The sequence below is a fragment of the Danio rerio genome, chromosome 8 (assembly GCF_049306965.1).
Source record: "Danio rerio strain Tuebingen ecotype United States chromosome 8, GRCz12tu, whole genome shotgun sequence".
In the NCBI taxonomy this organism is placed as follows: Eukaryota; Metazoa; Chordata; class Actinopteri; order Cypriniformes; family Danionidae; genus Danio; species Danio rerio.
In genome coordinates, this window is record NC_133183.1 from 58,909,506 (window position 1) to 58,931,316 (window position 21,811).

At 39.3% G+C, this 21,811-nt stretch overlaps 1 protein-coding gene and 1 long non-coding RNA gene across 3 annotated transcripts; one reads left to right on the forward strand and one right to left on the reverse strand.

The window, feature by feature from the left end:
- The first annotated feature begins 2,431 nt into the window (after positions 1-2,431).
- snpha (syntaphilin a) lies at positions 2,432-19,603 on the forward strand. Of its 2 annotated transcripts, none has more exons than XM_005167326.6 (5): positions 2,432-2,586; positions 9,160-9,261; positions 9,430-9,558; positions 11,630-11,779; positions 14,001-19,603. In XM_005167326.6, exons 2-5 carry the CDS (start codon positions 9,218-9,220, stop codon positions 15,310-15,312), a joined length of 1,635 nt encoding a protein of 544 aa, XP_005167383.1. In that variant the 5' UTR covers positions 2,432-2,586; positions 9,160-9,217; the 3' UTR covers positions 15,313-19,603. The 2 variants fall into 2 exon arrangements, with proteins under 2 accessions (XP_005167383.1, XP_068079336.1); XM_068223235.2 differs by having other exon boundaries at positions 9,433-9,558.
- On the reverse strand, positions 8,076-11,762 carry LOC141375938 (uncharacterized). Its single transcript, XR_012384791.1, has 2 exons — positions 11,651-11,762; positions 8,076-9,504 (listed from the first exon to the last, which is right to left on the reverse strand). It is a non-coding gene; the product is annotated as an uncharacterized lncRNA (long non-coding RNA).
- Positions 19,604-21,811: the final 2,208 nt, after the last annotated feature.

Sequence of the window (21,811 nt, forward strand, 5' to 3'; positions counted from 1 at the left end):
ATGAGCAAATCACATGGCAGCAACTCAATGCATTTAGGCATGGTCAAGACGACCTGCTGCTGTTTAAAATGAGCATCAGAATGAGGAAGAAAGGTGATTTAAGTGACTTTGAATGTGGCATGATTGTTGGTGCCAGAAGGGTTGGTCTGAGTGTTTCAGAAACTGCTGATCTACTGGGATTTTCATGCACAACCATCTCTAGGGTTTACAAAGAATGGTCAGAAAAAGAGAAAACATCCAGTGAGCGGCAACGTAAATAAGCACGCTTTACAACCAATGTATGCCGAAGAGCATCTCTGAACACACATCACGTTCAACCTTGAGGCGGATGGGCTACAGCAGCCGAAGACCACAGTGGGTGCCACTCCTGTCAGCTAAGAACAGGAAACTGAGGCTACAATTCACACAGGCTCACCAAAATTGCACAATAGAAGATTGAAAAAACGTTGCCTGCTCTGATGAGTCTCGATTCCTGCTGTGACATTCGGATGGTAGGGTCAGAATTTGGGGTCAACAACATGAAAGCATGGATCCATTTTGCATTGTATTAACGGTTCAGGCTGCTGCTGGTGGTGTAATGGTGTGGGGATATTTTTCTTGGCACACTTTGGGCCTATTAGTACCAATTGAGCATTGTGTCAACGCCACAGCCTACCAGAGTATTGTTGCTGACCATGTCCATCCCTTTCTGACCACAGTGTACCCATCTTCTGATGGCTACTTCCAGCAGGACAACGCTCCATGTCGTAAAGCGTGAATCATCTCAGACTGGTTTCTTGAACATGACAATGCGTTACCTGTACTCAAATGGCCTCCACAGTCACCAGACTCAATCCAATTGAGCACCTTTGGGATGTGGTGGAACGAAAGATTTGCATCATGGATATATAGCAGACAAATCTGCAGCAGTTGCGTGATGCTATCATGTTAATATGGAGCAAAATCTCTGATGAATATTTCCAGTATCTTGTTAAATTTATGCCACAAAGGATTAAGGCAGTTATGAAGGCAAAAGGGGGTCCAACCTGGTACTAGTAAGGTGTACCTATTAAAGTGGCTGATAGTTTTAAATCTTCTTTGTTTACCCAAAACAGATTAATAGGTAATTTTCATGCTTATGTAGTTTTAATTAAACCTTTATGAGATTTTTTCTTCTGTTGAACACAAAAGAAGATATTTTGAAGAATGCTGGCTGCTCTAACCTATCGACGGAAAACAAAAATACTAAAGAAGTCAAAGGGAGCCAGTAACCAGGATTTTCTAAATATCTTCTTTTATGTTTAACAGAAGAAAGAAATTCAAAAAGGTTTTGAACAAGTGAATGGGCAAAAAGATTTTTTTTTTGTCCCTTTAACACTGGGCACATACACTATATAGTTAGTCAGAATTATTCGCCCCCCCTCCCCCCCCCCTGTTTATTTTTCCCCCTATTTCTGTTAAACGGAGAACAGATTTCTAAACATAATAGTTTTAATAACTCATCTCTAATAACTGATTTATTTTGTCTTTGCCTTGATGAAAGTAAATTATATTTGACTAGATAATTTTCAAGACACTTCTATACAGCTTAAAGGGACTTTTAAAGGCTTAACTAGGTTAATTAGGTTAACTAGGCAGGTTAGGGACATTGTATAATTGTATTATATACAATTATAATTGTATATAATATATATACAATTATAATTGTTTATATATAGACATTATAATTGTATATATTTAAGACATTGTATAACGATGGTTTGTTTTGTAGACTATCGAAAAAAAGGGGCTAATAATTTTGTCCTTAAAATGGTGTTTAAAAAAATGTAAAACTGCTTTTATTCTAGCCAAAATAAGACTTTCTCCAGAAGAAAAAATATTATCAGGCATACTGTAAAAATTTCCTTGCTCTGTTAAACATCATTTGGGAAATATTTAAAAAAAAAATTAAAGAGGGGCTAATAATTCTGACTTCTACTGTACCTTCTGTTATAATGTGTAGTGACATCTTTTGTAGTGAATGCATTGCTTTATAGTAGGAAAAAGGGACGGGATGATCAACAGTACAAGTTTTACCTGTTCCCAACAGAGAAAACAAGCAATAATAAAAGAATGCTTGATTTACTTTGCAAAAACAGCCACCTAGAGTGTATTGTTGGTTATTTTCTTCAAAGCATTTTCCCAAAAATTTTGCCAAAATAAGATTTTCCACCAAAAAACATTCCATTTGCTAAAACAGAGAAATTTGTGGCCAAATGAAGACTAAAATCACAGCAGTGTGGGTAAGAACATCCCCAACAGCACACAAGGGTCAGCTATTCATAATGCTCCAAACACTTTCTCTATCAAAGATGCGTACTATCTCAGTCTAGGATGCGTGATATGCCACAGCTTTATTTTTTCTTCCAACATTTGGTTCCTGTCCCTTTAAGAAACGCCGTCGCAGCGTCACGCAATGCTTTCGCAGGTCTGGAGCGCGCTCTCAGCATCAGCAGCAGCCTCCGTCCGTATGATTCTGCGACCCGGGCGGAGAAATGGACTCGACCAGCAAAAACACCCGTGAACAAACTTCACCGGGAGACTGCAGAGCACGGAAAACCTCAGGCTGTAAGTGACGTCTATCTATTTCCGTAAATAGTTCTCCTCTTTCTTAAACTCGACTGTAATGTTATGACAAGTGCTCCATGCTCTTCATCATGCGCGTCTCCGCGTCACTTTCTGCAGACTGGGCTTTTTTATATAATAATTCGAGCTCGTCAAAAAGTCAGTCACGCACTGTTGCCGCAGTGTTTCAGTCTCAGACAGTGTGTTATATTCTGCTGATATCAGATACTGTTATATAAGACCGCCGGTCCCCCTTACTATCAACGGAAGATTCACCTGCAGCGTATTTGGAGGGGCGTGACGTCATGGCCTGCTCCCGCCAACCGTCCTGAAACCATGAAAGTTGGCAATCAGATTGTTGTTTTACCCTCCTAAAGAAAATTGTTTACATCTTTGTCTCTGATGTGTTGCAGTTCAATCCTGGGGCAGAAATTAACGAGGGATATGTCCCAGATATTTCAAATGGGGATGCAAAAAAATCCCTTCAGTGCTTTTTTTCAGTGATGATTATGAATATATGATTGTATATGTGGGTTTTGCACACACCGTACTGACCTGCAGCTGTTAAAATGTGCTCAGAGACAAGTATTATTGAATGTGTAACCACTATACTCATTCATTAATTTTATTTTTGGCCTGGTCCCATTATTATTATGGGGTCGCCACAGCGGAATGAACCCCCAACTTACAGCACATGTTTTAAGCCCTTCTAGCTGCAACTCATCACTGGGAAACACCCATACACTCTCATTCACACACATACTCTAGGGACAAGTTTAGCTTACCCAATGCACCTGTACCACAAGTCTTTGGACTTGTGGGGGAAACCGGAGCAGCCAGAGGAAACCCACGCCAACATGGGTAGAACATGCAAACTCCACACAGAAATGCCTACTGACCCAGCCCAGGGTCGAACCCGCGACGTTGCTGTGAGGTTTACATGATACCCACTGCGCCACCGTGTCGCCCTCTTTTTCCAGTTATTCTTCTGAATTTCTATTCAATTATGATGCTCAAATACTGCATTTTAATTACATTTTTAACACTAGTCTTTGCTGTATTCGCTTGTTGGATGATGATCAAAATCACACTTATTGATGCAACAAAAATATTTCCTACAATTTGATGCAACAAACATTCATTCATTTTCTTGTCGGCTTGGTCCCTTTATTGATCAGGGGTCGCCACAGAGAGCCGCAACCCATTCCTGCCCTTCCAGCCGCAACCCATCACTGGGAAACACCCATACACACTCATTTCTGCTATTAAGCAAAAAAACTAATAAAATGATAATCCGAACTTACCTAAAAGAGAAAAAGTTTAGTCACATTTAACATCTGACATTTAAAAAAATGTTTATGTGTCTTTTTATACAGTGTATGTAAACTTCTGGGTTCAACTGTAGGATGAATTTATACCCCATTACTCTAACATTAACTGCAGTGTGTGGGTGAGAGGGGCAGTGATGAGACCTGGTTATGTTGTGGCTCTATGACTGCCGGCGATGGTTGCTGTGTATATTAGATTCATATTTTATTTTAATTTATTACATACATGGGTAAAATTATGACAGAGTAACTAGGTTAATTTTGATTTAAATAAATTTAAATAAAATGTTAATCTAATATTTTGGGCGTTTTTTTTTGTTTGTTTTGTTTTTTGTGCGTTTTGGCGGGTTTTTGACAGCTTTTGGGCTGGAAAAAGTCAGCTATATCTAGTATTAACCCCCAATATATGGACTGATCACACAACACATGGACATGACCTCATTCATATTTGGTGATGCAATAAAAAGCATCCAGAAAGTCTTCATAGCGCTTCACTTTTTCCAGTTTTTTTCTGTTAAAGCCTTATTCCAAAATGGATTAAATTCATTTGATTCCTCAAAATTCTATACACAATACGCCATAATGACAATGTGAGAGAGTTTTGAAATTGTTGCAAATTTATTAAAAATAAAAAACCTGAAAAAATCCCATATACATCAGTATTCACAGCCTTTGCCGTGAAGCTCTAAATTGAGCTCAGGTACATTCTGTTTCCACTGATCATTCTTGAGATGTTTCAGCAGCTTAATTGGAGTTCACCTGTGGTCAATTTAGTTGATTGGACATGATTTGAAAAGGCCTGTCTATATAAGGTCCCAGGGTTGACAGTGCATGTCAACGCATGAACCAAGCATGAAGACAAAGGAATTCACTCTGTCTGAGCTCCAGAGTTTTTCTGTGGAGAGAGGAGAACCTTACAGAAGGACAACCATCTGTGCAGCAATCCATAAATCAGACCTGTATGGTAAAGTGGCCAGACGGAAGACACTCCCCGCTTGGAGTTTGCCAAAAGGCATCTGAAGGATTCTCAGACCATAAGAAACAATTCCTCTGATCCGATGAGACTAAAATTGAACTCTTTGGAGTGAATGCCAGGCGTTACGTTTGGAGAACACCAGGCACCGCTCATCACCAGGCTACCACCATGCTTAACTGTAGGGATGCAAGATGCAGCATCATGCTGTGGGGATGTTTTTCAACAGCAGGAAATGGAAGACTAGTCAGGATAGAGGGAAAGATGAATGCAGCAATGTACAGAGACAGAATGAAAACCTGCTTCAGAGTGGGAGACAGGGGCGACGGTTCATCTTTCAGCAGGACAATGACCCAAAGCACACCGCCAAAATATCAATGGAGTGGCTTCACAACAACTCGGTGAATGTCCTTGAGTGGCCCAGCCAGAGTCCAGACCTAAATCCTATTGAACATCTCTGGAGAGATCTGAAAATGGCTGCACACCGTCACTTCCCATCCAACCTGATAGAGCTTGAGAGGTACTGCAAAGAGGAATGGGCAAAAATTCCCAAAGACAGGTGTGCCAAGCTTGTGGCATCATATTCAACAAGACTTGAGGCTGTATTTGCTGCCAGAAGTGCATCAACAAAGTATTGAGCAAACGCTGTGAATACTGATGCACATGTGATTTTTCAGTTTTTTTTATTTATAAATTTGCAACAATTTCAAAAATTATTTTTTCACATTGTCATTATGGGGTATTGTGTGTAGAATTGTGAGGTAATAAATTAATTTAATTCATTTTGAAATAAGGCTGTAACATAAACAAATGTGGAAAAAGTGAAGCGCTATCAATACTTTCCAGATGCACTGTATATATCACCCATACATAAAAACCAATTCAAGCAACATGTTAGCTGATTGTGCAACATACTGTATATCTATATCTATTGGAGCTGTCAGTGTCAGTATGGTTAAAAAACACTAAAGTATTTACTAAATGACTATAGGACATTTTCATGTGGGCGCCTAATTAATTTAGTCTTCAACTTTATAATAGCAAAACTGCTTTCTATTAACACTTCAAAGAGGCCTGAGGAGAGTCTTGGGCATTTAAGGTTAGATATTTTGAGCATTTAACATAAAGCAGAAGCAGATGAATCTCATAGTTCACACCAGCTTTGTCAGACTGTTACATCAGTCACACCCACACACACACACACACACACTCTTGTCACTCATGTCACTGTTTTATGCACTGCAGAAACAATCTCTGTCTGTGAGTGTGTGAAGAGCTCAGTGCAAAGTGTGAAACAATCCTTCAGTGCTATATTGTGTGAGTGTGTTTGCCCAGTTTATGTTGTGCATTGTGCTGAAAGCTTGGTTTACATAAGCGTTTGTTTTCCTCTGAGTCATGTGCACCCTGAATGAAATGCTTTCTGTCGGTTTCAGTTTAGCGTCCGTGCAAATCTAATATTGTCTGGCATGTGTCTTTATGGATTTGGTATTGTGGTGGGATGTGAGGTTACAGAGTCTCTAAATAAATGTGTGTTTGCTGATGTCAAATGGCCAGCACGGCAACTTATAGTTCAGCCAAAACTGAACTGGACTTTATAAACAATAGGACAAATACAGCAGAAATTATATCAAATTCAACTATTTAGTACACAAAACTATTACAGAAAGTGAATGAAAAAATCTAATGTAACAATAATACACACCATTGTTTTTAGAGTATGAATTAAATATACCCTGATTTTTAAATGTACTATAGTTATTCATACTGCTAAAGTGTCACCTATTGCATATACTGACAAAGCATTTGATCGCTTTCAAATATATTTTAATGTTAATTTAAAACGTTATTTGAATGAAAACAAGCCAGATTGAGATTTTGTACCATTATTTTTGTCCATTTAAATTAATAGTTCACCCAAAAATGACATTTACCCCATAATTTATTCATCCTTGGTTGTACACTACCTGACAGAAGTCTTGTTGTCAATCAGGGTTGTAAGAGCAACAAATAATAACTTGACTTCTAGTTGATCATTTAGGAAAGTGGCTGAAGGTAGAATTTTTCTCCATGAATCATCCGTTGAACTGCATCCCAATCATCACAAATACTGCAGAAGACCTGTTGGAGCCCGTATGGACCTAAGATTCTCACAAAAATCAGTCAAGTTTGATGAAGGAAAAACCATGGTTTGGGGTTACATTCAGTATGGGGGCGTGTGAGAGATCTGCAGAGTGGATGGCAACATCAACAGCCTGAGGTATCAAGACATTTGTGCTGCCCATTACATTACAAACCACAGGAGAAGGCAAACTCTCCAGCAGCTCATACATCAACCTCCACATCAAAGTTCTTCAAAGGTAAAGAAGGTCAAGGTGATCCAGGATTGGCCAGTCTGGTCACCAGACATGAACATTATTGAGCATGTCTGGGGAAGAATGAAGGAGGAGGCATTGAAGATGAATCTATCTATCTACAAAGAACAGACTGACTTTTGCCTCAATAAACTAGTCTAAAAGTAAAGCCAAATACCTCATTTTAACCGAAAACTGCCTACTACCTAAACCCATATGTAGTATAGTAGTATGACCTATATATTCAAGTTACTTTCAGTTTCTCTCAGTGTGCGGTCACACATGCTGATTATTTCAGGGGCTGATTTAAACATTGAAATATTTGTCCATAAGTACTCTATTTTTTAAATTTTTGTAATTATTCAAGGGTCATTTGGTTATAATCAGTTTTTTACCGCCTGTATTTTGTTGTACAAACACTTCTCCATGTTATGCTGGTGGTGTAAATATGATAATTTTGCTCATATTTAATTCAAATGGTCTTATTAATAGATTTTCCTCATATGCATATTAAGATTTGTATAAAATGTACATTAGTAAAGTTTTAATGCTGGCTAAAGGTAAATATATATATATATATATATATATATATATATATATATATATATATATATATATATATATATATATATATATATATATATATATATATATATATATTGCCAGTAAAGTCAATAAAGTTACCCGAACTGCTTTCTGCCGTCTATCTGTTAAACTTTTGGTTAAGCAACAATAATTATTATTATTATGCCCATTATTATTAAATTGTAATATTTTCATAGCAATTTAAACTTCCCCTTCAATATGTACAACAAGAAACAAAAAGAGGAAGCTTTGATACTCTGTGAAAGGCAAGGCAAGTTTATTTCTATAGCACATTTCATACACTGTGGCAATTCAAAGTGCTTCACATAAACAGGAATAAAACACGTATATAAAAAAATAAACAGGTATATCAGAAAAAATAAAGACAAATAATATAAAAACACATTAAAAAAAATGTTAAAACTTTTTTTTAAATAATAGTGCGATCTGTGGGATGCAGCACAGTGCCCATTCAGTAAAAGCACAGCTAAACAGATGTGTTTTCAGTTTGATTTGAATGTGCCTAATGTTGGAGCACATCTAATCATTTCTGGAAGCTGATTCCAGCAGCGAGGGTTGTAATAGCTTAACGCCGATTCACCCTGCTTTGACTGAACTCTTGGAATTTCTAGTTTATATCATCCTAAAGATCTGAGTGATCTGTGAGGTTTGTATTCAGAGAGCATATCTGTACTGTATTGAAGTTCTAGGCCATTTAGTGATTTATACACGAGTAATAATACTTTAAATTTATTCTGAATGTGACTGGGAGCCAGTGTAGAGACCTGAGGACAGGTGTGATGTGCTTTGACTTGCTGGTTCTGGTCAGAATCCTGGCCGCAGCGTTCTGGATGAGCTGCAACTGTCTGACTGTCTTTTTGGGAAGGCCAGTGAAGAGGCCGTTACAGTAATCCACTCTGCTGCTGATAAAAGCATGAACAAGTTTCTCCAAGTCTTCACTGGAAACAAAGCATCTAATTCCTGCAATGTTTTTGAGATGATAGTATGCTCAGCCACTGCTTTGACTACTGAAACTCAGATCTAACTCCAGAATCACACCAAGATTCTGGACCTTTTTTGTTGTTTGACCCTTAGGGCCAAGGTACTCATTCACCTTGAGAACCTTTGAGTCTGAGTGCATCAATTACATCAGGTTTCCACTTTTTTCTTGTACTTAAATGTTAAAACAGCCCTCCTATGAGTTGTAAGTCACTGACATAGTGCCCGCCAATTTGAATTTGAGACCCCTGCTTTAGGGACATCAGACACTTATTTTACATCTTGTACAAAGGGGCATAACAGGTCCCTTTTAATGCTCTGTGGTTTTTGTGTGTCCTAGAGAGATCTCTCCTGAGGAATCCTTGTAATAATCCTTTAAAAGGTGTCCTTCTGCATCCATGTCCCTCCCAGCGACCCGCCGGCCATCTGCAGGATCCCGCAGGTAATGCTAAACCTTTTGTTTTTTTAAATAATAATGCTGAGATTGACTTGCTCAGTGCCAGTAAAGTGAATTCCTTCAAAGCACATCCAGTTTTGCAGTGTGACAGTGTGTTTGATACGGACGTCAGAGCTCAGCTGTCTTCTGTGTGTATTTATGTGTGTGTGACAGAAGGCCTGCAGCCCCGAGCGGCACTCGGCACACACACGGGGACTCGTCTGTGCGCAGCAGTTACTCAGCATCATCCTGCAAGTGCACAGAGAGCATTACTGTACCACGCTCCAACCCGGCCACACCGCGGTGAGACACACACACACACACACTCTCGGCCAGATTAGATTTGTCTTCCATCAGGGTCGTGTTCCACATTTTGTGTGGTGCCAGAAAGTACAGCACAGAAATAGAATTAATGGAACAGGCATGATACTAAATCTGTTTATAAGTCGCTCGTGTCCTAATCTGATAGTCAGACGGTCTAAATACAGATGTTATACAGATGCTGTTATGTGGATGACACAAACGAAGATTATCTTAACATAACATTAGCATACTTTTTTCAATTGTTCTCAAAAGCACTGGCATAGATTTACAAGAGGGAGCATTGTTGCAGGCTGTAGTTTTATACAATAGATATATTCATGAGCTTTTTATAGTTGGCATTTCTGTGTGGAGTTTGCAGGTTCCCCCCTTGTTGGCGTGGGTTTCCTCCAGGTGCTCCAGTTTCCCTTACAGTCCAAACGCATTAGCTATAGGTGAATTGAATAAACTAAATTGGCCGTGAATATGAGAGTGTATGGGTGCTTTCATATGCCAGAATAGTTGGCGATTCATTAAGTTGTGGCAACCCCTAATAAATAAGAGAAAGGATAAATGTCACATCTTTACTCAGCACAGGGTTTTGTATGCACGTTCGTTTCTCTATTTCGCACTTTAATTTAGAACGGTTTCCTCACAATATTTTATAAATGAGGCCCCAGTTTCTTCATTGATGTTGAAGAACTGCACTAAGCAATAAAAAGACTACATGCTGCCAATAGCTTTGTTTCCATCCAAAAATGTGAATAAACTTTATGCGCAAAACTGGATTATTGCATAATAGACATGCAAATAAAGCAGCGTTTCCATCCAACGAGTCAAAGCGAAAAAAAATGTCACTTTCTGATTAACTGGCGCCAAGTATCAACAGAAAAAATTTAATTTGCTGCAGAAGGAGAAGCTGCGTCAATCTTTTCTTCATTTAATAAATGACTTGCGTGTCAGAAGGCAATCCTGACACGCAGTGTACGTGCGGTGGCTTTAGAAGGTGGCAGGCTCGAAGCACAGACACTCCTAACTATTCTGGAGGTCATTAATAATATAATAACACTAATACTGAAATGGTTAAGGCGTTTTAGAATGACCAAAACAACATTTCAGATGTGTTACAGTGTGCTTAGCCTGCAGCTTTGTCCATTTACACACATTTTCATCATCACATGATCTCATAACCAAATCACATGACCTTTTTTAATGCGCATACTTATATTTATGCAGTAAAAGGGTTTCCATCGTTGTTAATGTGGATCTTTTCCTATCGAATAAAAAGTTTATCCTACTCAGTTATGCGCATAAGTTTTCTATGTTAATTTTCAAAATTTATGCACATCATGGCGTTTCTATCAACCGTTTTTTTTTATGCGCTTATGCAAAATGCGCATAAAAATAGGTGGATGGAAACAGCTAATGATCTGATCATGAGAAAGGAACATGTTAAGATCACTAGAAAATGTTATCATAAGAAATCAGTTGTAAAATGTATATGAAGAAAACAATATAATGTGTGGCTTCTGTAATTTTGCATTAAGTTGAAATATAGAGAAATATGTGCTATTTTGTTTTTAGTTAGATTTGTTGCATGAATTAGTTTTTTAAGTGTTATACCAGTTACCAAGCATCATTCATTCATTCATTTTCCTTCGGCTTATTCTCTAGTCGCGGAATAAACCACCAACTATTCCAGCATATGTTTTATGCAGTACTGGGAAACACCCATACACATGCATTCACACACACACACATACACCACGGCCAATTTAGTTGATTCAGTTCACCTATAGCGCATGTCTTTGGACTGTGGGGGGAAACCGGAGCGCCTGGAGGAAACTCACGTGAACACAGGCAGAACAACTCCACACAGAAACACCTCCTGGCCCAGCCGGGACTCGAACCAGCAACCTTCTTGCAGTGAGGAGACAGTGCTAGCCACCCTGCCACCCTGATACCAAGCATAATTGCACTTTTACTTGTTATTTAGTTTCACCAGTACTGTCAGATGTCTAAATTATGATACTAATCACAATTGAGTATCTTCATTTCTTTCTCTGTGGCCCAGACGGCAGGCGAAGTATACAACCTGTGGTGAGAATCATGGCATTCGTCCTCCAGCTCCTGAGCAGTACCTCACGCCACTGCAGCAGAAGGAAGTGTGTATTCGGCATCTACGTGCACGGCTAAAAGAAAATGTGGAGAGGCTTCACGACCGGTCAGTGTTACTTGTGTCTCAGCAAGCTGTCACAGGAGTTTTATTGCTCTCTGCAATTCTAGCTGTATAAGGGTTAGGGTTCAGGGTCATGTCTTGAGTACCTCAGTTACTTCCAAACATGCCTACTTCTCTACTATTTATAGTAAGTGAAAAACAGTAGCTGAGCGAGACAAGTAGTATGTCCAAATTGTGTGAGTGTTCCTAAAAGACAGGGTGTCTTTCAGCGTTTAAAAAAGTCTTCAATTTCAAAAACAACATTTTAGGCCTTAGAAAGTCTTTTATTCATTGAAATATGTTGTCTTATAGGGTCTTATTTTTCCGTTGTCCATGTTAAAAAAAAAGAACTAAGACTGCACGACTAATCGAAAAAGATTGCAATCTCAATTCGACCCTACACAGGATCTTAATTCAGCTTTTCTACGATTCAGCCAATTATATGTTTAAGGTCAGAGAGAAGGATAAAGGGGGTTGCACAAGTCTTCACATTGTTTTAATTACATACCTCTAAATGGTGTTAAAAGTGTTGCATACTGTATACTACTCCAAAATGTCATTTCTGTTGCGTGAAATCGGAAACACAATTAAGCGAAGCTGCAACTATCATGCACTTCTTGTCAGGGAAGTGCAGTGTGATCAGTAGTAAATCTACGAAATCCAGAGGGCGCTTTCATTTGGAAGCACTAAACACCCACTAAGAAGAAACCTAGGAAATCCCCATAGCATTTCACTTTTAATTTGCTAACTGTATTCATTTATTTACCGTGATTGATAATCACGACTACTGAATTCTTACAGTACAATTATTATATGTTACTATACAGTTATTATATGTTGTACTTTCATGTGCAGTATTTCCTACATAGCACAGGGCCATAGTTCACTTGGAAGCGATACAGACAGCTGTCATTATCACAGAACGATTACCAGGATGTTAGTATCATCTGATTAAATCGATTTCAATTACTATAGAACTGAATGTACATAACTATGAAATAGATTTTTACATAAATTGTCAGCGAACTACGACTCTGTACTATGTAGTAAATGCTAGAACCGGCTTCACTGACAAAATGTGCATGCAAATTCCCTTTGATTAACCTCTTTAACTCCACTGCTATTTTGGGATTTCCGCCTGGATTTTGCCCACACAAGTTTAAAAGCTTCCCAAATCCACATGCAGAGAAGTAAATGCAAAAATTCGGTATCATTTTAAAGAAAACCCTTTGAATGTTCATAAAACACTATTGAAAGTGTTTAAAATAACTGTGTATGTTGTCTGTTATAATAAACACCTATAAAAAGGTGTCTTTTTTTTTTTTTTTTTTTTATAAACTCAAATTTGAAAGTGTACCTTTTAGGTTCTGTGTGGTCTAGCGTGCTGTAATTATTTTTTTTGGTAGTTCCTGCACATGTCTGTAATCATAGGAAAAAAGAAAAATGTCTCTACCATAATCTATGCAAAAGATATTGTCTTCCAACTGCTGAGAGGTGCTATACAAGCCACAGGGACCGATCATTGTTTTCATATTTCACTATTCTTTTGTTTGATTAAACATAATTCACTGTGTTTGGACAAAGTCAGACATATAAAAGGATTACTTATGCACATCACCTCAAAAGCAGAGGAGAATGGACCTGAAGCACACAGCATAAGGTAAGAGATGACAGCTGTCTGTGCTATCTGGGGCTGCTTATTGATCATAAATGTATTGTTTTCACTTCTGTGCCATGGAAACACCGAGATTCATTCGACAACTGTTTGATATGTGAATATAATTCAGTAAAAAGAATGCTAGAACCGTATGAGCACCAGCTAAAGGTTTCATTTGAGCTGTAACTAAGTACATGTGTCATATATGAACCATATGAAAAATATGAAAATTAAGTGCTGGTATCCAAAATACTGTGTATATGAGTGTAAATAACTTCTGTACAGTGGAATAAAAAACAAAGTGATGCATATGTGCATAAAATATAGATTCTACACTTTCAAACGAAACCACTTACGGGGGTCTGGTGCAATGCTAGCCCTTTAAATCTTAAAGCGAAATTTGATGTACCGCGTTCGTGGAGTTTAACTGGTTGTTAATCGCCCTACCTCTAGTGAAAATCTATCCAAATTACCGACAACTATAGGCAGGTTGTAAACCAAATGTAGCACCTACTTATCAGTATCAAGTAGATTAATTTCTATGGCCTTATATTTTTTTTACCAATGCAGAGACTCTGAGATCGAAGAGTTACGGATGCAGCTGACACGGATGCAGGAGGACTGGATCGAGGAGGAATGTCATCGCATAGAGGCCCAACTGGCCCTAAAAGAGGCTCGAATGGAGATCCGGCAGCTTCAGCACACCGTGGAAACAGTAAGGTCCAATCTGGGGCCTCATGAGACAGATCAACAGGACTGTAAGTCTGAAGGTTTTGGTAGGATAGGTCTACGATTAGGAGCATCCAGGTCATGTGGCTGCTCTCCGGCACACACTATGAGTCGCAGCGCCACCTTCAGCAGGCTGAGCAGTGATACGTCCTCTGGTGCTACAGATCGCAATGGAAACGTGCGTACTGATCGATACATTCCCCCCAACAGAGGGGCGATGACGCTACCAAGAGGCGATGGGCGCACTCATCTACTTCTGGAAGCAGCTCTACTTTCTGAGCAAGTCCCTCATGCCACACTATGCTCCACCCTATCGCGATCCTCCACCTGCGAGAGATTGTGCAGCGGAGAAACAGTGCTGCCTGTTAGCCGATCCTGCCATGCTGTAAACAACAACTGCAGCTGTGGTCCACATGCCTACCTCCCACACCACCATCTGTTTCTGCACCTCCCGCAGGAGGAAGCACCACCACCCCCTCCTCCTCCTCCACCGCCGCCTCCTCCTCCTCCAGCAACAGCTCCCCCTAATGCATCAGAAGTCAGTGACAGGCCAGGGTACCGGTCTCAGGCCTGCAGCCCCACCATAACCTGGATCTCCGAAGAGGGTGGAGGGGATGAATTGAGCGTCATCACTTCAGCAACCTGCGCACCAGACATCACTCTAGCTGAGCCGCATGTGTTTTCGCCGTCGTCAGCCACTACTTCCCCCGCTCAGATGTCTTACATCACGGAAGCGCTGCCACTAGACAGCACAGTTGAATTTACATCATCAACACCAACACCGACAGTGTTGACCAAACCACAGGTTCAACAACCTTGTCCCAGAGTGTCTCCAACTTTCGAGCCTCCAGCACAGGAAACTACCCTAGTAAAGGTCAGTGATGAAGATGGCATGGTGGACGACGCAGAATCAGCATCTCCTCAGAGAAGCCACTGGAGCCGCTATTTCCTTATTGACCTGTTGGCAGTGGCTGTTCCTGTCGTTCCCACATTAGCATGGCTTTGCCGAGGGCCACGAAATGAAGGCATGCCTATGTATAACATGGGATCTCTGTTGCGGGGCTGCTGCGCTGTTGCATTGCACTCTCTAAGACGGGTTGGTAGTGGACGTGATCGTGGTCCCTCGGGAACAGAAAGAGCGACACCTATCTGATAACTTTAAAAGAGTAGTTCACCCGAAAATAAATAAAAACATCTGTTATTAATTACTCACCCTCATGTTAATTAAATCCCCTGAGGCAAAGTAAGATATTTTAGATCAAATCCGAGAGCTCTGTTGTCCTCCATAGTTAGAAACGGTCCTTACACGTTCAAAGTCATTCAATGTGACTTCAGTGGTTCAACTGTAATCATAGCAAGCTTCGAAAACACGTTTGTTCAGCAATAAAGCCTGTAAATAAATTTGCCAATGTCTTCTGCATTGCGTCAGGGTTCTCTTTAACTCCAGGCAATACAATGCTGGCGTTATGCACGGCTGACCCTAATAACAATAAGTCATACTGTCCATAGCAAACCAAGTGCCGACCTTTTGCTCTCCCTCATGAAGCCAATACAGAAGTGACTGAAACTGCAATTCATCAAATGGCCACTGGGGGTAGGCTTCAATAGGGGGTCCATCCCATAGACTTCCCATGTTACAACGCCCAACTCTAGAGCAGAAAACAAACTGCAAGATGGTGATTATTATTGTTTTTATAAGTCACCCATTTCATTTATATTAAGCTTTAAAATTCTGCATATGGTAATTTAGGGCGTGGCCACTTGAGTGACAGGACTATCTTTTGAGGACTATTTTTAAATAACGGTATGTTGTGCAGTTAATCGTGCTCAAAAACCAATCAAGCTGGCGCCCTCCAATTTTCTGGCGAGTGATTTTGTTACATCATTTATTTCCAAATGTGTTTGTTGGTTTTAAAATTATTTATTATTTATAATTTGATTTAAAACTTTAGTGCACTCCAGAATGCACTAATGCTTATTGATTAGCTGTAGGCTATAAAACAGTCATCTCAAATGTTGTCATACAATGCTATGCTTGGATTTCATAAATAGCCTAGCATTTACTAACACGCACAATATTTGAAGTATTTGGAGGTGATTTGCTTTTTCCTCCTGTAGACAAACATCGTACGAATAATGCTTAATATGGCTCAATGCATTAATATTGTTTGTAAAAGTTATTAATGTAGCATACAAAATTATTATTGTAGTACACAACCAAGCACATGTGGTCAGGACACATTTAATTATTCATTCATTTTCTTTTCGGCTTAGTACCTTTATCAATCTGGGGTCGCCACAGCGGAATGAACCACCAACCTATCCAGCATATGTTTTACGCAGCAGATGCCCTTCCGGCCACAACCCAACACTGAAAAAACACCCATACACACTCTTTCACACACATCCACCCACGCCAACACAGGGTGAACATGCAAACTCCTCACAGAAATGCCTACTGACTCAGACGAGTCTCGAACTAGCGACCCTCTTGTTGTGAGGCGATCGTGCTACCTACCCACTGCACCATCGTGATGTCCAACATTTAATCAGTTACATTTAATGAAGTCTTGAGTGTTATACTCCCCAAAAATGGCTCTTTTTGCCCATTATTGACTTCTAGGGAGTAGAGCTGCACGATTCTGGCTAAAATGAGAATCGCGATTTTTTTTTTGCTTAAAAATAAAGATCACGATTTTTTCAAGATTCTGTAGATGTAAAATAAAGGTATGATAAAAACAAACAAATGGCACAACATTGATAATAATATTATGTGTAGGTCTACTGGTTTTTATGAATAATTTTATTCTACTTAAAATAATTCTGATGTTGAATTATTATGTTTGAGATATATGCTTGCAATCTGTCATATTAGACAATTTTATTCACTGGTAAAATCAGACATTTGCCATTATCAGATTATATTCAACGATATATAGGCTAGAGTAGTTATACTGACATTGTAAACATTTATTTTCATGCACAACTGTGGGCTCGCTATGAGAGAAAAAACATATAAAATGATTGCCTTAATCATAACTCTAAAATGCGATATGATCATTTAAATGAATTGCACACTTTCGGTTTCATTTTGACTGCTAAGTGCTCGTTTATACTTCGCGCGCGGCTCACAAACGATCACTCTGTGCCACAAACAGAACATTATTTACATCTGTATTACCTGTTACAGCATATGCATGTTCTGTTCACTAAAGTAGACGCTCTTCTATCATTTAGTAGAGCGCGCGCCCTCTCTGTGATAACAGCTCACGGTCAGCCGCTCACGTCACATGTGATTTCCCGGCCGCGAAAACATCATTATATGAAGACAAAAATGACATTTTTAGGTGAATTATACCATATAAATACATATATGTGACTCATTCAACATTATTTGGAGGTGTCAGTGTCACTGAGCAACGTATGTGAAACAATGAAAAGACTCGTGCAGCCGCCTTTTCCTCTCTCCTGAACTTTAAAATATGATTGGCAGAATCGTAGAAATGCAGGATTAAGATCGTCTAGGGCAGTCGAATCAAGATCGCGATCTTTTAACGATTAATTGTGCAGCTCTACTAGGGAGTGATGCGTGGTTGGCCCGATGATGCATTAACAAGATGGCAGCAAATGGCCCCACCCATTTATAGCTTTATGTGTGCCTTTCAGAAATTTGCAGGTGACGTCACGAACATGTTCATATTTTCATACAGTCTATGTAGTAAATGCACTGACCCTGACCTGACGCAGGAGAAGACATTAGTGAACAAAGTCGAATTTCTGAAAAAAAAAAAAAAGCTAGTTCTTTTAAAATCACATGAGTACAGTTAAACCAAGTGGAATTTTTGAGAAAATATTTGGTTCCTTTTCCAGATGTTTTGGGACCCTTGCTGTCTATGCAGGATGAGAGAGCTCTCGGATTACATCTAAAATGTCTTTATTTGTGTTACAAATACCAACAAACTTTAGGGCATTGGAGCAATAAGAGGATGAGTACCTCATGAATGTTTCGAGTCAACTAACCCTTTAAAAGGACTGCACCGTCAGAAACTTTTAACTGGATCTTGAGTGGACCCCCTGTCCTTGATCTCCCAGTAGGCGATATTTTCGAACTCAGAAAGCCTAAATCTGTCTCTGGTTCAAAAGTTTGGAATGTGGCCCTAATTTGCACAGACACTCAGACGTTTCAAGGCTGTTGCTCATTTCCACCATTTGTTTTCCTTTTCCTTCTGGTTCTCTTATCTGCTTTATTTCCTCCCGTTCCTGGCTGAAACTCAGCAGGTACTTCAGTCAAACAGGAACGACCTGCAAACGGCAGAGCCCAAGCTAGACAATGTACACTTGATTACATTTTAAAAATAGTAATAATACTAGTTCATTTTATTTAATTCATGCAAGAACAACCTCAGTCCATCTCTTTCAGTTTCAGTAGGCTTGATTCATTCTCCTGTGGGATTTTAGTGATATATGGCATTCGCTGACTGAATGTGTAAATAATTTTAAATATAGCATTCTTATGTGAACTACTATGTTGGACTGAATTGGAGGCTTGTTCAAGAAAACTGCTTCCAAACGTTAAATATGTGCACTAAGCAAATTTTGCCAAGTGATGATGTTTGAAAGCACCAAAACAAACACCTCTTCGTCATCATTACTAGACACACCTCTTACTGCTGATTGGCATCAAGTGTGTTTTGGGACTCAATCCAATGCTGTTGTTAAAGGAACACTACACCTTGTTTGAAAATAGGCTCATTTTACAGCTCGCCCAGAGTTAAAGAGTTTCAGTATTTTTTAATCAATTCAGCTGATATCTGAGTCTAGCGTGAGCCCTATTAGCTTAGCTTAGCATAGACTATTGAATCAGATTAGACCATTAGCATCTTGTTCAAAATAAAATGCCTAATTTTAATATTTAAAGCTTGACTTCTGTAGTTATATTGTGAACTAAAACAAACAGAAAATGATTGGTTATTTTCCTAGGGCGATATGTCTAGGACGCAAGTGTCAAACTCATCGTAATATCATTGCACCTGCTGCAACCATGTTACAGCAGCAAATTTCATTGATTATTACGCCAGAGTGAGAGTAAAGTTTCTAGACCAGGGGTGTCAAACTCAATTTCTGGATGGCCGCAGCCCTGCGCAGTTTAGTTCCAGCCTTGCTTCAACACACCTATCTGTAGATAAAGCACTCAATTAGTTTGATCAGGTGTGTTTAATTATAGTTGCAGCCCTCCATGAATTGAGTTTGACACCCCTGGTCTAGGAACTATACTCTCACTCTAGCGTAATAATCATGGAATTTTGCTGCCGTAACATACCTGCAGCTGGCGCAATGATATTACGCCTAAAAGAAAAATTATTTAGTCATTTTTGAGTAAGATGCTAACGGTCTAATCCGATTTAGTGATCCAGAAGTGTTCCCGATAGTCCCAGATATCGGCTGGATGGATTCAAAAATAGTAAAAAACAAAAGAAAAACATATTTTTAAATTTTACAAAGTAAATAATGGAGTGTTCCTTTAAGTATGTATAAAAAATTGTTTAGTGCATGCAACTACAGAGAAAACAGGTCTTTGGCTCAAATGAGCAGGGCTAGGCTTTCACATTTTCAGCTTTTACTTACTGTGTGTTGCTTAGCAAATGTTGCATCAACGGTCCCACATAAAAAAATACTACAGTAATTTATAGTAAATACTAGTGTTTTTGAACTATGCTAAATTGTATTACACTGTATAGTATTTACAAAATTGTCAATGAATGCTACAGCACGCTAAACTAATAAACACCGTAGTATACTTTTTACTACTATAAACTGGTGTAATACACTCACCAGCCACTTTATTAGGTACGCCTTACTATTGCCGGGTTGGACCCCCTTTTGCTCTAAGAACTGCCTTAATCCTTTATGGCATAGATTCAACAAAGTACTGGACATATTCCTCAGAGATTTTGCTCCATATTGACATGATAGCATCATGCAGTTGCTGCAGATTTGTCGGCTGCACATCCATGATGCCAATCTCCCGTTCCACCACATCCCAAAGGTGCTCTATTGGATTGAGCTCTGGTGACTGTGGAGGCCATTTGAGTACAGTGAACTCATTGTCATGTTCAAGAAACCAGTCTGAGATGATTCACGCTTTATGACATGGTGCGTTGTCTTGCTGGAAGTAGCCATCAGAAGATGTGTACACTGGTGATAAAGGGATGGACATAATTAGCAACAATACTCAGGTAGGCTGTGGCGTTGACACGATGTTCAATTGGTACTAATAGGCCCAAAGTGTGCTGAGAAAATATCCCCCACAATATTACACCACCAGCCTAAACCGATGATACAAGGCACGATGGATCCATGATTTCATGTTGTTGAGGTCAAATTCTGACCCTATTATCTTAATGTCACAGCAGAAATGGAGACTCATCAGAGCAGGCAATGTTTCTCCAATCTTCTATTGTCCAATTTTGGTGATTCTGTGTGAATTGTAGCCTCAGTTTCCGGTTCTTAGCTGAAAGGAGTGACACCCAGTGTGGTCTTCTGCTGCTGTAGCCCATCTGCCTCAAGGTGTTGTGCATTCAGAGATGCTCTTCTGCAGACGATGGTTGTAACTAGTGGTTATTTGAGTTACTGTTGCTTTTCAATCAGCTCAAACCAGTCTGGCCATTCTCCTCTGACCTCTGGCATCAACAAGGCATTTGTGCCCACAGAACTGCCGCTCACTGGATATTTTCTTTGTTTCGGACCATTCTCTGTAAACCCTAGAGATGGTTGTGCGTGGAAATCCCAGTAGATCAGCAGTTTCTGAAATACTCAGACCCGCCTGTCTGGCACCAACAACCATGCTACGTTCAAAGTCACTTAAATCAAGTTTCTTCCCCATTCTGATGCTCGATTTGAACTGCGGCAGATCGTCTTGACCATGCCGAAATGCATTGAGTTGTGTGATTGGCTGATTACAAATTTGCGTTAACGAGCAGTTGGACAGGTGTACTTAATAAAGTGGCCAGTGAGTGTATACCCCATAACTGCTGAAAGCTACAGTATTGGGTCATTTGTTTATATTACCATAGTTGTGTTACTGTAGCAACTGTATAATTGGCACAACAGATTAATTCATGTACTTTATTATGGTTCAAAACCACTAGAGTATTTACTATAAAGTACTATAGTATTTCTTCATGTGGGAGTGCCTGCATTACAAACAATGTGCATTTGTGAAACTAATCTAAACATGCTTTAAAAATTACAATTTTGATTTTATAACACAAAAATACCCTTAGTAATATTTGTGATCATTATTCTGCCCTCATTTGAGCCTTTTCTATGTGTTATTCGTTTTATCAGTCGCACAATTATGAGCTAAACGACTTTTGAAAGTGCTTTATTTGCATAATATTTATGGGAATTATTTAAATTTCATTGGTAAAGCAATGGAAGGTGATGCCTAAGAGGACTCAATTAACCTGTTTTTGGGTGGTTGTTTTTAACCCCGTCTCAGGTGGAACTCAGGTGAATAGTAGAGAGTGAGCAACAGTAAACCCCATGCCAAAACATCCATTATAAACAGAACGGTTTATAAATAGAACAGTAGTTGTAGAGATGTAGATTTACTGTGTTATGGTAGACTTGTTTTCTGATTAACATCACTT